Consider the following 17,962-nt stretch of genomic DNA (forward strand, 5'->3'; position numbering starts at 1 on the left):
AAATCACGCAGGAACCGGCCACTACTGAGGGTGAAATGCACGAGGGAATCACCCAGGAATCAGCCACTACTGAGGGTGAAATGCACGAGGGAATCACCCAGGAATCGGCCACTACTGAGGGTGGAGTGGACGAGGGCATCACGCAGACACCGACAATTACTGATGGTGAAATGCACGAAGGCAGCACGCAGGAATCGACCACCACTGAGGGAGGCATACACGAGGGAATCACGCAGGAGCCGCTCAACCAAGAGGATAACCTACTTGAAAGATCGAACAACAGCACTGAATCCTCAGAATCAGCGAAGGGGTCCTTTTCTTTCTCTGACGAGAGTCTGCCTCCGAATAGATGGCTATGTGTAATTCGGGGAAAACGTGAAAGCAGCATGAAGGTCTACTGCAACTGCGACCCTCTGTGCGTCTTGTATGGCGACTGCTGTTATGGACTGACTGAAAATACGACGGTGTGCGCCGCCTCTGTCAGATTGACAAAGGCGAAAAATACCTTGCAACCTGCAGCAACTCCTGCATGGAATCCAACAGCAACTCCCAGTAGTAACACCACTACTACTGCATCTTCTAACAAAACATCCTCTTGGACAAGACAGAAAAAACACGTCGATCCTGCGGCTATTTTCCTGGCACATAAAAGCTCTTGTAGAAGAAGCCCAACATTACATCAACGAAAAAGACAATCCAGCTTACCCTATATGGATACTTTTGGACTGAGTTTTTGGATGGTTGACGAATGCCCGTCATCTTGGCAAGAAGAGGAAAGTCGTATCAAATGTACTGATACATCAAATGCCAGTCTCTCAGAGGACGCCCTGTTGCACCGGCCTGTCACCGACCCAGATACAATGATCACCTTCAGAAACAAGTACTGTGCAGCGTGTAATGGTGTCGATAACGGCTGGGACCCGTGGGAACTTCTCGTCTACTGCACGGGGGAAGACGCTGGGCATTTTGTCAATTGCAGGTCCTCATCTTGTGTTTTAAGAAAACTGGAAGCTGCCGGTTGCAGTGGTATGTTTGAGCCAAAACAGGAGTGGAATTTGAAGACTTGCTTCCGGGATGTGGAAAACCAAACGTTTGGTCCTTGTCGATTCAGATATATCAATGGAAGCGAATATCTTGTGCCTCGTCCACTCCCTCTACACTCAGCCTTACGAGACGCCTGTATGGCGTACAACAACCCTGTTGTCATTGGCGGTTGGGATCAAAGTTACAAGAACCTTCACTGTGTGCTTTGTTATAAAGGTGGAGTTAAAGTCTGCGAAGGTAAGAAGTGCGTTTTGTTGTTCATTTTTTTAAAATTTATCTCTTAAATAGTATAGGTGATTCATTTCCATTCTCCTGCAGTAGGAAGCAAAACTGGATAGGGATAATTTTTTCCAGAAGTATACTTACTGCTGAGCATCACTTAAAGATCTACATAGAGCTACCTAGGTTTCATTGGGAATGAGCTTTAAGACCATAAAGATGCTATTCCATTTTTGCTAGTGTAAAATATATAATGTTTATATCCCAAATGTACCAAAGTAATTACTTTAGGGCCCGCTAACCTCATATGCCTTGCAAATTATGCCATGACTTGAAGATTTAGACTGGAACTTTTTTCCTTTCAATGTGATGAGTTAGCCATGCAATTGGAGTACTTAAATTGACGCCTACTCTCTTATGACCTTGACCGTTACTACCATAGGAAAGCTAGATAATCGCGAGTCAATACTGCTAAGCAACCCAATAACTCGCTTCAAAAATGTCAAGGTCAATATAGGCCTTCTTATTGTCTACAAGGTATAAACTGTTCTTAGAGGACAGAGTTATGCTTTTTAGTGACGACTTATGAAAGATCGGCACGTTTAGTTTGGTTAGCGGTCATCAATGTTAATTGTACCACAGCGTGTGCGCTGGCGGTACCCATGGTTTTAGTCCCGCCCGGTATCGTTCGCCGGCTCCGCCACTACGTCACCGTTACCGCTTCTCCCCCTAAACTACAAGAGCCCCAGTATCCAACCCTTGTGTAGGTCACATATGATCTCAACTCGATTCATGTTAATTTTGGGGGTAACGAGGTACACTGTATCAAAAAGTTTAGGTGTGGCGCTCATCGTACTGCACCCTTGTCCAAAATTGGCAAAATTAAATGCTAAATATCTACCAAACCGAAGGTATTATGCGAAAAATTTCTAAAAGTGGCTGACCGAAAGTCATGTGTGGAGATTTCAAATATGCCCTTGGATTTGACATTTGACCTTTATTTCAAGGTGAAACGAGCAGGTGTTGCAATTAGGGTCCTCTTTCATCTCCTTGGGTTTGGGGTCAATCGGTGCATTTTCACGAGAGCAGTGGCCATTAGATGCCGAAACTGAAAACTCTCTTTCTTTTTTGGTTTTCCATACTTTTTCGAGGTACACTGTATCAAAAATTACATTGTGGTGGTAAAAATAAAATGTGCAACACGGTAATATGCATAAAATTTCGAACGTCTGGAAAAGATAAAAATGACAAAAAATGGAATTTCTGAGCACCTCCCATTTCATGAATATCAACCAAAATGACATTTTCTTCATTTCAATTAAGTTCTTCTGTACGAAATTTATTACTGTAAAATTGCAACATTTTAGTCCCTGATATCTCCAAAACTGGCAGAGGTAGGCCCAGAGTTACTATTGAACTTGAATTGGAAATCATATACCGGCAATCTAACTGTGACCTTCAAATTGACCTTAGACCTACTTTTCACCATGATCTAAACTTTGGAACATTTTAGTCCCTTATATCTCCAAAACTGGCAGAGATAGGGCCATAGTAACTATAAAATGTGAATAGGAAGTTATATACTGACCGTGTGACTGTGACCTTGAAATTGACCTTTGGCCTACTTTTCACCATGAACTGAACTTTGCAAATTTTCTGTTCCTTATATTTCCAAAACTGGCACAGAGAGGGGAGACCGGGGCTAGTTGGACCCCGGGGTAAGTTGGCCCCCATCAAGTCTCTTTAATAAAGTTACTTTAAGATGTTAAATTATTTCATTTGGACTCACTGCCGTCGCTTTGTTAGCACTATTGGACACGGTCACTTTACAAAATGATGTGATCAATTCAATTTTTTTACCCTATTGCTACTTCGTCATAGATTGATGGGGGTCCAACTTACCCCGGGGTCCAACTAGCCCCGGTCTCCCCTATGCCCATAGATACTACTGAACTTGAATAGAAACTCATATATTGACAGTCTTCCTGTGACTTTGAATTTGACCTTTGACCTACTTTTCGCCATGAACTGCACTTCACAAACTTGGATTTGATATTTTACTTTTCCCCATGATTTTGTTATAAATTGTAATTTTCAACAAAGAAATGAGAACTCTTAAAACTGCATTTTGTAGAGCTTGTCAAGCACAACACTGGAGCAACTTGTTGCTTATACAATGTTCGCCAATTAAAAAAAAAACACTGTACTTAATTTACTGTTATATTCAGATCAAAGCTCCGCAGCGCCGCATTTGAAATTCGGTGGCTTCACTTTCCGCTCTCTGTTGCACGTTGGAGATCCAGACAGGAAACAAATGAACGACCTTAAGGATTTGGTGAGAAAGCCATTTTCGATAAAAAATAACGATGATAATTATAAAAATTGCAAGTAAACAAACATATTAGGGACTATTACTTTACTTATTCTTTCCCGAGTTTATGTTAACATTTAATATCATTACTATAAGCAGTTTTGTGTTGGTTTTATGGTCATCAATTGTCATTATCGTAAATACATGTACGTTAGCTCAACTGTTAAGTTGCTACGTAACACATTTGTTATTGAATAGTATACATGTACCACGCATCCACACACGTTCTCTTTTTTTTCCAGGCTGTAGATCAGGAGCTTTGTCCCTTTGGGTATATTCCAGATGACCAGGGCTGCCGCCCTATTCTGTACAATTTCACGGTATTAGAGTCAACGGTTTACTTGCATTTTGAACCCTGTGGCTGGATTCCAACACCGGGGGATGGTTGTACGAATATAATCCGTGATGGTCGAATGAGAGAGGTATTGCGAGCTGTGGATGCGCGTACTGTTTCCTGTAGTCCGAAACACAGCGGGGAGAACACATCCGTCACTTTCCTCGTTCAAACATGGCTCGTCCTTCACGCGAGACTTGCAAACTACGAGGAGGGTCGTAACGTTTTCGACCAAGTACAAACATGGATGGAAAACGCTCTGCGAAATGTGCAGTTTGATATGCCCGGTGGACCTGTGGGGATACGTACAGCGTCGTTCTCTGCCTGCTCGGCGAACGCCACGAAAGACGGCTCCGTGACGCCATTTTATGGTGCGACCACGACCTCAACCCCAAAGCACAACCGAGGAAACATTCAAGCAGGTACCAAAAGACTTTTGATGCTAATGGCGATGGTGACAGCGGTGTGGGCGTTCTAGGTATGAAAAAAGAAGCCCATTAAAGGATAAATGTAGGGTTGGGCACTGATTTGGCTATGTGAATAAACACTTGGATATATAAATGTAAATTGTAGTAATTTTAAATATTTTTGTTTAGTTAAATAATAACGGTCATATCATCTATTTGTTTTTTTTTAATTTGCCCAGAACTTTGTCGTTTTAAAAGGTACATACACTGTACGAACCGAGCATCGGTGGAGCGTGGATTTCCAGAATCACATGTAAACCACTTCTACTAGTTTCTTATACGACTCAAATAAATTCGACATGCCAAGGGATAGTCTGAATAGATCACTCGATCAGCCATTTAAGAGATCTAGACTGCTCCTTTCTTTAAATTTTTGGTCGGAAATTTAACCTACTTTCGTGACCTACTTTTCTGCCCCATTGACATACAGCAGAGAATGCTAGAAGAAAAATCCTTTCTAACATCATTTTCGGGTAAAATTAATCAATGTCTTTTAGTAATTCTCTTAGTTATACTCCTTGAAACTATACACTGGCATTTGGTTGGTTTTTGTGACAAAAAATTGACTTTGTATGCATCTTTAAAGCCACCTATCTTACAGGGTATTTATAGACCGTACCTAACAGTAGATTGGCATGGTATGATTATTACAAGTTTTATAGCAAAAAGCATCCATTTTGTAGCAACAATTCATCCCTTTGTTACTTTTAAGTATTGAAATCGATATTTGAGAAGGAATATTATGGATTTTGCTTATTAACCATGTTGGTGAATCATTCTATATTGAATTTTTATCATTTGTCCACACCACAAATTAGTTTTGATTCAATTTAACAGTAACAAGACTTCCACTCTTGCTAAAATGATGAAATATTTCAAAAGGATATTTTATCTGCTATTTCAGAGTTTAAACGATTTCAAAATACATTGTTTTACAGGCACATCAGTGTTTTAATATAATACTTTGTTCAAATTACAGAATATATGGGATTTTTAAAAATTAACTTGGTAAATTAGCGGCAATTTGTATGGGAAAGCAAATTTAATGTTCAAGGAAGCCTGGAATGGCGAAGGTAATGCTATGCAATGAGTTATTTTATCACAGTGACGGTATCTCGTAGGAAGAATTAACTGCCATAGACATGATCCATTGTTCCAGGCACTGACTCTGTTGATGCTCAGTGTACCTGTGGCTGAGATTTGCCCACTCCTCGATTAAAGCTTGTCTCAGCTCATCCAGTGTACCCCCGTGGGCTTTAAAACAAGGCATTGACTTTGTCACCCTTCTTATCCGCAGGACGAAACTGACGTGCAACAGCAAGCACCAGAGACTGATCTAAAAAGGTACAAGTGACTTTGATTAAGCTTAGATCTGTTACACAACACCTGTTGTGAATTACTTAGAGATGTTCTTCCGCTTCCGAAATTTTTTGAAAATTGTTCGTCATTGCTACAGCCAGCTTTACCAAAGTTTTTTTTTTTTTTTTTTTTTTTTTTTTTTTTTTTTTTTTTTTTTTGGAGGGGGGATTAATACATTTTTGAAGCAATGATTATATCTTTATCTTTCGAAATGTTCCATAATTGAGCATGTGAGCACTGTATGTGTCTATTAATAACATACATGTTGCGTAAAATTGATCTTTGCGGACGAATTATTAATTCCAGAGTGTTAACTATTGAAGCAAATTTATATGTTGTAGCATAACTTTAGAATTAGACATTTTAGGCATTTTCTTAGTACTGATGCCGAGAATTAGCAAAAAGCAAGACAATTTAAACGAATATTATATTATATTATATTATATTATATTATATTATATAATGGTGCTCATTTACCCTATCAATACATCTATCAAATACAATCGATGTTCACATATAGCTATCCTTGTATTTCACCAATAATGATATTGTTAGCCTGTAGTAACTTTACTTCGTCTCAGTATTATGAATAAAGAAAACATTATTTATCCTTTCTCTGTTGATATTTTAATGTTTTAATATAATTTTTATAATAATTTTAAAATTAAAATTTGGATTTTATTTCTATTTCAACTTAAACATGAATAAAAAGCTATTTAACCAGCACAAAACTTTGAGAATATAATGAAAAGAAATGCGCTGAGAACGTTCAAAAAACGAAGAAGCACAGGTATGTTTAAAAAAAAGAAAAGAAAGCATTCATGAAAATATTTTTAAAAAATACGTTATTTTACAGATTTCAGTTATTATCACATTTAATAGACCCTATAATAAATTATACTAATTTGTTAAGAAATATCAGAACTGATTGTCAATCCTGTCCAAAACCCGACCCAATTTGACGAGGTCAACAATCACGTTACCATTCCGTGTTTCCGCTTTGTTATAAATTCTCCAATACGACTGATTCAACATATTGCACATGGACCAAAAGATCGTGTGAGCGATTCCCTGGGGCAGATGGTTACCCGTGCCTACTTTTGAAAAAAAAAAAAAAAATAAATGCGCAGAGCATTATGTTCAATGCATTATTTCACTTTCAGTTTTTTTAGTTCGTATTATGAATGTTTGTAGGCGATATGCGTAGGCTAGTAGAAGAGGGAAGGGTTCGGTTATAAGAACCACAGTTTTGGCCGAAAAAAAGTCCCCCCTGAATCAAAAGCTGTGTCAACGATGTAGATAAAAAGATCCACATTTTTTTCAAAAAAGTCCCCCCTCCCTTGGAATTGGTGACTTCAAGCCTTAATTGAGTACTTACAAAAATAATAATTGATAAAAGTAAAATAAATAAATAAATAAGCATTTAAATGTGACAGGCCCGTAGCCAGAAATTTTAAAAGGGGGTTCTTTTTCTGAAAAGGTGGACTTTTTACTATGAAACCTTCATGTACCCATATAAAATGTTACCCAGACGGGACCTTTTCCCGTCAAAAAAGGGGTTCTTTCGAATATCCCCCCTCTCCGGCTACGGGTCTGTAGGATAACCTACAGTCACCAGTTTCTCAGTCAAACGTTGCGCGCGGTCACTTTACAGACGACCTGACGACCTGGTTTTGTTTAAAATCAAATCGTCCGCTTAATTACTTAACATACTGATTTTAATCTACATTCGTTAAAACAATTGCTATGAATGTTAATGATGTAATAGAATAAGTTTGTCCCCTTTGTTTCAAATGTGTTTGCCATTTCGCTCCAAGCCGAACGTATTCGGTCTTGCCACCATCAGAATGCATTTATCATATTCACCGAATACTTTTGTCCGCATCTAATATAATTTTTTTGCCACTGTAATCAGAATGTTAAATCATTCATAATTCTTTGGAAGTAATGCCAACTAACCAACTTATGCGGACGCCATTTTGTGACAGGTATGCTGTATGGAATAGTTAAAAGATGAACAGGATTTTCTTATATTAATATTCACTGTACGGGGTGTACATACCTGTTCTTTACCAAGGACACTATCCCAAGTCAACTAATCAAGTAGTTCCTCTTTCTTAGTTTCTTAAAAAACGGTTTTAAACTGCCTCAGTTACCACAGTAAGCCTAAGCCCCCTAGAAGTCAGCAGCCATACCACCTGGTTAGAGGGATGAAAACCGTTCGTTTTGGGGTTAAAAACTTGGGGAAATGACATATTAACCAATGGTTAATGAATCCATTCCGACATTCAAAGTTAATTCATGTTTTTTTTCTCAAAAGTTTGTTTTTTTATAATAAATTCTTAAGAGATTATTACGGAGGTATAGCCATCTATGAAAACCCAGGCCTACCCAACTACCAGACTTGGCACCGAATGATCCTGAATTCACCGGTAGATCTGACCACACTACCCGTTTTCAAGGTGTGTGTCAGATCGCATTACACAGTATCAGACGCGACACCGCTCTTGCCTAGTACGCGATGTGATATTGACGATTCTCAGCGGAGTTGAAAAGTATTGCATCACCACTCAAAATTTGTTCAGGGTATGATACTGTGTAATTCGATCTGACACACACCTTGAAAACGGATAGTGTGGTCTGATCTACCGGTGAATTCAGGATCATTCGGTGCCGAGTCTGGTAGTTGGGTAGGCCTGAAAACCCATGTGGTCTAATGGTAAGCACATATTGCAATAGCTATTGTTTTGTAGGTAAAATGGAGTTCATTATAAATATCTGTGAGTTTTAAAAATATTTTTATTGTGAATGTGAAACTAATTGAAATAATGTTATCCCTTTAACTTTGGCGATATGCTTATTCAAGATAGGCATGCTCTTATGTAATTTATGTGATTAATTCAAATTATAAACGATTATGTGCTTGTGGCTGTTTTCATCTTTTTTTCAAGCCGGCTGCGATTTTCTCTTCATACGTGTACTAAGCAAAAGAAATGGCCTGGATTTTCCATTCCTGGATTCACCTTTTTATTCATAACATTAAATTTTTCCAGTTGGGTGTTTTGTCTTCAGAGTTGACATTAGTGGTGTAATTTAAAATACTTTCACTCCCAAACTGATTTTTAAAACTCTACCTGCAAATCCACACAGTAATTACAAGTGTTCTGATTTTAATTCTGCAGTTAGGAATGTTTGTCACTGAATCTGGTGTTAAGTGCGTTTGTAGACGAACTGGTACGCGCAGAATTTCTAATGCATTCTGCATTTACATCACATAACATTAATGAATGATAATCAATCCAGCCAGCCATTGGGATTTGTCATGTTGGGTTCGTTCACAATTAATCTGTCGTACCAGCTTGTGCGCACCAAGTCCACGGGGAGTCCCGCTGAATGCAATCAGACTGACAGATTAGCACGCTTTCTCCTGGCGTTGAGTGGAATACGAAAAGGATGGTGATTATATGTCTTAGTTTTCGGCCTGACATGCTGACGGTAAGGGTATCATTAGCAATGGCTAAAACCTCCCTGCAACCCTAGGTCCAGACCATATGTTTTCGGTCTAGCATGGTAAAAAAGTGCATTTTATTACGATTCCTTATTACTATTTCCAAATATGTTTTTACTCGCGCTACTTATGTATTTGTCTGGTCTTAAACTTTCGTAAAATGTGCTAGAGCTTGTAAAGATTATCATTTCTATTATCATAAATGGTACCGGCTGTGCTTGGCACCCAGGGGCTAAACAGGGATAAAGTTCATGTCTCCCCGAAACGTGCCATACTGTCAAACATATTCAGGTTTAACGCATGCTTAGGAGCTAGCAAGCTAAACCCATTGAAAAAATGAGACAAATCAGGCGCTTAGAAACGTGTTTAGGAGCTAAACACTGATTTCGCAGTGAATGGGACCAATTTCACCGGTACAAAGCAGGCGCGGATCCAGGATTATTTGAAGGGGGTGGGGGTGGGGGGGTCCGCGGCGTGGGGTTCGGGGCCCGTTTAAGGGCCCTGAAAAAGTTGGTATTTAAGAGGGCAAATGGTGCCATTTGGTACGGTTTAGAACTATGATTCATCTAGTCAAAATTATAATTTCAAGAGGGGACCATTGCTGTGATTTTTTTTTCAGAAATCGAAAGGGGGTCAGGACCCCCCTGACTCCCCCTCTAAATCCGCCACTAGAAAGATGTTCATGACGTGTCTAAGACCATGCATGCTATATAGGATTGAAAAAGTAAAAGAACACCCCCCCCCCCCAAAAAAAAAAAAATAAATAATAATAAGAGTAATTAGATGGTTAGGGAAACCTTAGGGACGGAAAGGTTTGGTGAAAAAGCGATGCATTCTTCACTTTACAGTTGTACGTCGACAGGAAACTCGAACTGCATTGTGGGGGGGGGGGGGGGGGGGGAGAGCGTGAACTCATGGCGCGAAGGCTCTTGAACACAAATAATGACTACCTGCTGTGTTTCAAGTTGCAGAAATGATAGAAGGTATCGAGAAAGGTAATTGCCCGCTAATTTTACAATCATGGACCAGAGTGTGTGATCGTCGAGGTTATTCTCCATTATTCGGATACTCGCTGTTTTTGTTTTGCTGTATTTTTTCCCACAATACAATTCTCACGCATGCGCGCAGCGATTTTGTAAGTATCTGTAAAGTGGTGAATGGTATGTAAATGTCGGCAGGAGGGAAGAAACGTAGGGCTATGTACCGGTAGGGCAAAGAATGCTGGCAATGAAACCACCAGGAAAGAGAAATCGAGGGAGACCAAAGAAAAGGTTCTTGCAAGCTTTAAAAGAGGATATGCAGGGGGCAGGATTAAGGAGAGCCAAAGGCAGGACCGGTGGAGGTAGAGGCGTACCATGCGCCGACCCCCTGAGAAGGGTCAAGGCCGATAGTCGAAGAAGTTGTTTGTCTCACATAAAGGGGCACTGGAGTAGTACATCTGTATAGCAATATAATACTGGCATTTGATCAATGAACAGGATAAAATTGGAAAGCTTCCCTGTGTGTGTGTGTGTGTGTGTGTGTGGGTGGGTGTGTGTTGGGGGGGGGGGGGGGCAGAGATGGACGAAAAGTGAGCTTCTAAGAGGTACATGTAAGCAACCATGATTGCTGGACGTTTTAAATTGAGAATGTTTAAGCCAAACATTCCCTTCAAAGTGCGGAAATCTGGACACAAAGGAGATTCTAAATACATTTGAAATAGCTGCCAGTGGATCCAAGATTATTCTTCAGTTTCATGTCTATTATACCGTGTTACATGTAATACCTTAGCAATTTCTACATAGGCCCTGTACGTAATGAAAGATGTCTTTTCCGACGGATTATCCTTCAGATTTGGTGTAAGGCATTTGTTTGCGACATAAACGGGATCACTATAATGCGGGGATTCAGCAAAACACTGTAATACAGAATGAAATTAATTACAGAATAAAATTCTGGCTAAAATATGTTGTTAAATGGGTATATTCACATTACATAATTTTTAACTTAACAGGAGATGGGACAATTATTATTGAATGAACTTGATCCTTTTAAAGCTTTTTTTCTGATGAATAAAATAAATTTACAACTTACCTCATCAGGTATTTTTATTAGCTCAAACAAATGACTCTACTAAGCTTTGGCATAATTTGATTAAAAGTACGGGTACAGAGGGAGCTAGCAACGGTGGAGCGTGGATTCCAAGTAACGCATATAAACCACTTCTACTAGTTATTACATGACTCAAATGAAGTCGACATGCCAAGGGAGAAACTGAATTAATCACTTGATGATCCAAAAGAGCTGTAAGCTGTATAATCTTCAAATTTGGCCAATTTATATACAGGGCAGAAAGCAAGCAAAAAAAAAAAAAATAATAATAAAAAAATAAATAAAATAAAATAAAATAATAATAATAAAAAAAATAATAAAAATAAATAAAAATCATTCAAATGTCAATTTTTGGGGTAATGTGAGAAGGAGTCGTTTGTTATCACTCTTTGTTATATTAGTTGTACTATTTTTAAAAAACTTTATTTTGGCATTTGGTTGGCTTTTGTGGAAAAATTGACCTCATATGCATCTTTCAAGTAAGAAGTTTTTGACATATAGTATTGCCATGAAATAAAAAAATCAGATAATACTTTGGCAAGTTATTACTGAAATTACTTCTATTACTGTTACCAGATACAAATGAGTGATGAAAAACTTTGGTTCTAATGGCCATAAGAAGATTGTCCCTTAGATTTGTTTCAAGACACATATAAAAGCTGTTATAAAATACGGCCTAAAATGGGTGCTAATTGAGTACGCCTGCCATGAATAACGAATAATATCTTGACCACTGTAACCACATACAAATAATCTTCCAGACAACGTAAGCACTGCGTCATAACTAAAAAGATTTTACCAAAAGCCGGTTTTCGCCAGTTTTTCAAAAAAATCAAACACAAGATGAAAATTTTTCATACCGTTAGCTTACGACCAATCTGGACGTAGGCCTTCATTGGACTGATGTGGGACGATGTTGACACGAGGTATAGCTACCAGGACCCTCACAAATGTCAGGTAGATAGACGTCACCGTTGTGTTTGATAATTTTCATTTATTATCCAACTACCAAGCTAATGAACATTTTTGCTAAAAAAAAAAGATTTATCACTAGTGAGTAACTTATTATAGCTTGATAGCAGTCGTGAGCTCTTCCCAACTTTGAAAAGAAGTGAATGAACGATTAAAAGTTTAACTGGCCACTTGGTTTGCTCAGAGATCCCTTCTCTCAGATTTTTGAGCCACATTTCTCATCTCTCATATGCAGTCCTCATTGATGGTAATTGCTGTGTGCGACCACTAGCCTCGGTTTTGTCAGCACGAATGCCGAATTACTTAAGAACCACAATTTCGCAATTTCATGGCACGAACTTTAAATTAGTGACCACGAACAACGCATCAAATTGTTTGTACGAACTCTATCAAGCACGCAGTGGTTTACCAAGTGTATTTGACAGCGTTGGTATTAAATGTGTTTAAGTCATAATAACTCTTCGTTTTGGCCAAAAATTGGATTTTCCTTGAGTAAACGGCAATTTTCCCATACTTACCAATGGTCAACGATCCCTACTTAAAACTGCGGGAAAAGCAGACAGCATTAAATGTGTTAACACAAATTTTTGTCTATTTGTGGTAAATAATTAGCTCATTTATCTATTTGATTAAAGGCATTAAAACGAGAAAAAACAAGTGTATTTATCTGAAATATATAAAAAAAATCATCTGAATATGATACAGGGTTATTTAAGGTATATTGTCCTTTTCTTGGCAAAAGCTTTCAGGAGTTTTGCTTCACCTGGTACTAAAATTAGCCCATATTGTATTACCGCAGAAATGATATCAAACCCAATTTAAGTTACGGAGGAAACAGGAGTCAATTTAAAAGCATCTTTGCAGACATAAGACCTATTCTAAAGTAACGCTTTTTCTAGATCCTCTGCAGCCACATTTCTTCTTAGAACCTGTCAAGTTAACAGTGCCATCTGAAATGAACATGTTCATCTATGTAAAATCCATCTGGCAAATATGCCATTTTTATCTGTTTATCTGTTTTTTTTTAACTTTATTATTATTATTATTATTGCAAAATAATAATAATTTATTATTATTATTATTATTGCAAAATAATAATAATTAATTATTATTATTATTACAAAATTAGGTAAAGATATTTCGCTGAATTAATTGGTTTTGTTGGGGTTCTGAGGTCTGCATGGAATTAAATAGCGACATTCATGCAATTTCATAACATTGTCGGTTGGTGTTTAGCCCAGTGCGTATGTGCATTGGTAACGCAACTCGAGTGGTGTCCCAATTACGGACACCGACATCCCCTGGTTAATCAATAACGTAATGGCCAACATTATACTAATTAACATTTCCGACCGCTTCTCCGAAATGGAAAACTCGAAATAAGAATCCGATTACACACCTACTGTTATTCTGGGCAGAAACCACCAAATAATTTCCCATTGACGACCATACTAAGAAATGCCTGCAAAGCTGCATGAACAAAATAACTGGGTGAAACATTTTCATCCCCATGGATTCCAGACACACTGACATAACTCCCAATGGCACAAAAATATACTGTCACCAGACATTATTTCCTACCGGCATTACTTGAACATGTGCACCCCTCTTCTGTAAACAAACCACTGCCCCACGCCACAGGTCTCACGACTGCACCGCACCTGTGCCTGGTCCTGAAAAAAAAAAAAAAAAAAAAAAAACTGGCAGTAGTTTACACCCTAGCCTGCTAGCTGATACCAAAATTACCTAGAAACAAAACCCTAGCAACACACAAGAAATACCAGGAAAAAAGGAAAAATCCACTAATTTTCTCTCACTGAACTACATTCATCTATAACAGTCGGTTATTGGCCTATTTAGTGGTTTCTGCCCTTCTGTCAAATGATGTCTCGAAATGCATCTAACTCATTGGCTAAGGTGGATGCAACGCTGCTGGTGGGTTGTGACATAAATTATACCAAGGGGTCGTGAGCGGAATATATAATTCAACGAACGCTACTCTTTGTCACACATTTCTTTATTCGGAAACACGATGATCATCCGCATTACTTTATGCATACTGGCCTTTGTACAACCGACAGCTGTGCTGCTTATGATTCTAGAAAATGGTCACACCGCTGGATCCACACAAGAGTCACCCAATTTAGAGATCTGGCCGCTTGCAAGAACCACTAGGGAAACACCCTTTTCTGGAAGTGGAGTGCCAAAAGAGACAACGAAGTCTCCCACGAATGAGGGCGGGATGCACGAGGGAATCATGCAGGAATCGGCCACTACTGAGGGTGAAATGCACGAGGAAATCACGCAGGAATCGCTCACTACTGAGAGTGAAATGCACGAGGGAATCACGCAGGAATCGGCCACTACTGAGAGTGAAATGCACGAGGAAATCACGCAGGAATCGGCCACTACTGAGGGTGAAATGCACGAGGAAATCACGCAGGAAATGGCCACTACCGAGAATGAAATGCACGAGGGAATCACGCAGGAATCGGCCACTACTGATCATGAGAGTGAAATGAACGAGGGAATCACACAAGAATCGGCCACTACTGAGGGTAGAAAGCACGGGGGAATCACGCTGGGGCCGTTCAATCAAGAGGATATCCTACTTGAAAGTTGGAACAACGGCAGTAAATCCTCAGAATCAGCGAAGAGGTCCTCTTCTTACTCTGACGAAAGTCTGCCTGCGAACAAATGGCTATGTGTAATTCAGGGAATGCGTGTAAGCAGCATCAAGGTCTACTGCAACTGCGACCCTCAGTGCGTCCTGTATGGCGACTGCTGTTATGGACTGACTGAAAATATGACGGTGTGCGCCGCCTCTGTCAGATTAACAAAGGCAAAAAATACATTGCAACTTGTAGCAACTCCTGCATGTAATATAACAGAAACTCCCAGTAGTAACACCACTTCTACTGCATCTTCTAACAAAACGTGCTCTTGGACAAGGCAGAAAAAACAAGTCGATCCTACGGTTATTTCCCTCGTACATAAAAGCTCTTGTAGAAGAAGCCCAGCATTACATCGACAAAACCAACAAACCATCTTACCCCATTTGGACACTTTTGGACTGAGTTTTTGGATGGTTGACGAATGCCCGTCATCTTGGAAAGAAGAGGAAAGTCGCATCAAGTGTACTGATACTTCAAATGCCAGTCTCTCAGAGGACGCCATCTTGCACCGGCCAGTCACCGACCCAGCTACAGAGATCACCTTCAGAAACAAGTACTGTGCAGCGTGTAATGGTATCGCAAACGGCTGGGACCCGTGGGAACTTGTCGTCTTCTGCCTGGGGGAAGACGCTGGGCATTTTGCTAATTGCAGGTCCTCATCTTGTGTTATAAAAAAACTGGAAGCTGCTGGTTGCAGTGGTATGTTTGAGCCCAAACAGGAGTGGAAGGTGAAGACTTGCTTCCGGGATGTTGAGAACCATGCGTTTGGTCCTTGTCGGTTCAGATATACCAATGGAAGTCCATATCGTTTGCCTCGTCCACTCCCTCTGCACTCAGCCTTACGAGATGCCTGTATGGCGTACAACAACCCTGTTGTCATAAGTGGCTTGGATCAAAGTTACAAGAACGTTCACTGTCTACTTTGTTATGTAGGTCCAGTTAAAGTCTGCGAAGGTAAGTGGTGCGTTTTGCTGTTCCTTTTTCTAAATTTATCTTTTGAATAGTATAGGTGATTCATTTCCGTTCTCCTGTAGTAGCAAGCAAAACTGGATAGGGGTAATTTTCCAAAAGTATATTTACTGCCGAGCATCGCTTAAAGATCTACGTAGAGCTACGTAGGTTTCATTGGGATGGAATGAGCTCTAAGACGTTAAGGATGCTATTCCATTTTATCGAGTGTGAAATATATATGTCTCAATTGTTTCTAAGTAATTACCTCATACCTTGCCCGTGACTTGAAGATTTAGACTGGAACCTTTTTTCCTTTCAATGTGACGGGTTAGCCAGCCAATATGAGCAATCAAATTGACGCCTTTTCTCTTGTGACCTTGACCGTTACTACCATAAGAAAGCTAGAAGAGCACGAGTCAGTACTACTAAGCAACCCAGTAACTCCCATCAAAATGTCAAGGTCAAATTTGCCTTATTACCGGCAATATATGTCTTCCTATTGTTTAGGAGTTATAAATTGTTCTGAAAAGACAGAGTTATGCCTTTTACTGACGCCTTATGAAAGATTGGCACATTTAGTGCGGTTAGCGGTCATCAGTGTAATTATTTTAGACCTTGTAAAACAAAACTTTTATACATAAATTACACTTGCAAATATGGAAAAAAGTTTGACACTGTATTGAGGAACACATTATAGAATATACTTGGTAATTTCTATCACAAGAGGAAAGTTTTACTAGTAGGCTATCATTACACAACCGTATTCTGATTTAACTGAGCGACCGGGCTCACAATCGAGTCTTGGAGCATTGGATGATAGTTTTGGCTTTAAGCCCGAACAATCCTAGTATTTTAAAACTATAACTATGAGACTATAGCAGCAACGTGTAGCTTACAATGTCCACCATATTAAAAAAAAAAAACACTGGTACTAATTTACTGTTCAATGTTATATTCAGATCAGAGCTCCGCATCGTCGCATTCGAAATTCGGTGGCTTATCTTTCCGCTCTCTGTTGCACGTCGGAGATCAAGACAGAAAACAAATGAACGACCTGATGGATTTGGTGAGAAAGCAAATTACGATAAAGTTATAACGATGATGATATTTAAAATTGCAAATAATCAAACAGCTTAGGGACCTAGGGACTGTTACTCTACTAATTCTTTCCCGAGTTTATGTTAACATTTTAATACCATTAGTGTCAGCAGTCCTGTGTTGGTTTTATGGTCTTAGACTGACGTTATTCGTAAATACATGAGCTTTAGCTCGACTGTTGCTACGTAATACATTTGTTATTGAATATGATACATGTACCACACATCCACACACGTTCTCTTTTTCTCCAGGCTATAAATCAGGAGCTTTGTCCCCTGGGGTATATTCCAGATGACCAGGGCTGCCGCCCTATTCTGTATAATTTCACGGTATTAAAGTCAATAGTTTACTTGAATTTTGAACCCTGCGGCTGGATTCCAACAGCGGGGGATAGTTGTAGTGATATAGACCTTAATTATCGAATAATAGAGGTATTGCGAGCCGTGAATGCGCGTATTGTTTCCTGTAGTCCGAAACACAGCGGGGAGAACTCGTCCGTCACTTTTCTCGTTCAAACATTGCTCGTCCTTTACGCGAGCCTTGCAAACCACGAGGAAGGTCTTAAGGTTTTCGACCAAGTACAAGCATGGATGGAAAATGCTCTGCGAAATGTGCAGTTGGATATTCCCGGTGGACCCATAGGAATACGTGCAGCGTCGTTCTCTGCCTGCTCGCCGAACGCCATGAAAGACGGCTCCGCGACGCCATTTTATGGTGCGACCACGATCTCAACCCCAAAGCACAACCGAGGAAACATTCAAGCCGGTAGCAAAGGACTTTTGATGCTAATGGCGATGGCGGTAGCCGCGTGGGATTTCTAGGTACGAAAAAAGAAGCCCATTAAAGGAAAAATGCAGGATTGGGCATTGCTTT

At 39.5% G+C, this 17,962-nt stretch overlaps 1 protein-coding gene across 1 annotated transcript; it reads left to right on the top strand.

Annotated features, from left to right (window-relative positions):
- Positions 1–3,411: 3,411 nt before the first annotated feature.
- LOC147759879 (uncharacterized) lies at positions 3,412–7,142 on the top strand. The gene is made up of 2 exons (XM_086994857.1): positions 3,412–3,598; positions 3,877–7,142. The coding sequence occupies exons 1-2, from the start codon at positions 3,578–3,580 to the stop codon at positions 4,444–4,446; spliced, it is 591 nt and encodes a 196-aa protein (XP_086850983.1). The 5' UTR covers positions 3,412–3,577; the 3' UTR covers positions 4,447–7,142.
- Positions 7,143–17,962: the final 10,820 nt, after the last annotated feature.

The sequence above is a fragment of the Lingula anatina genome, chromosome 9, assembly GCF_051362555.1.
Source record: "Lingula anatina isolate TDL-2025a chromosome 9, LinAna3.0, whole genome shotgun sequence".
Classification (NCBI taxonomy): Eukaryota; Metazoa; Brachiopoda; class Lingulata; order Lingulida; family Lingulidae; genus Lingula; species Lingula anatina.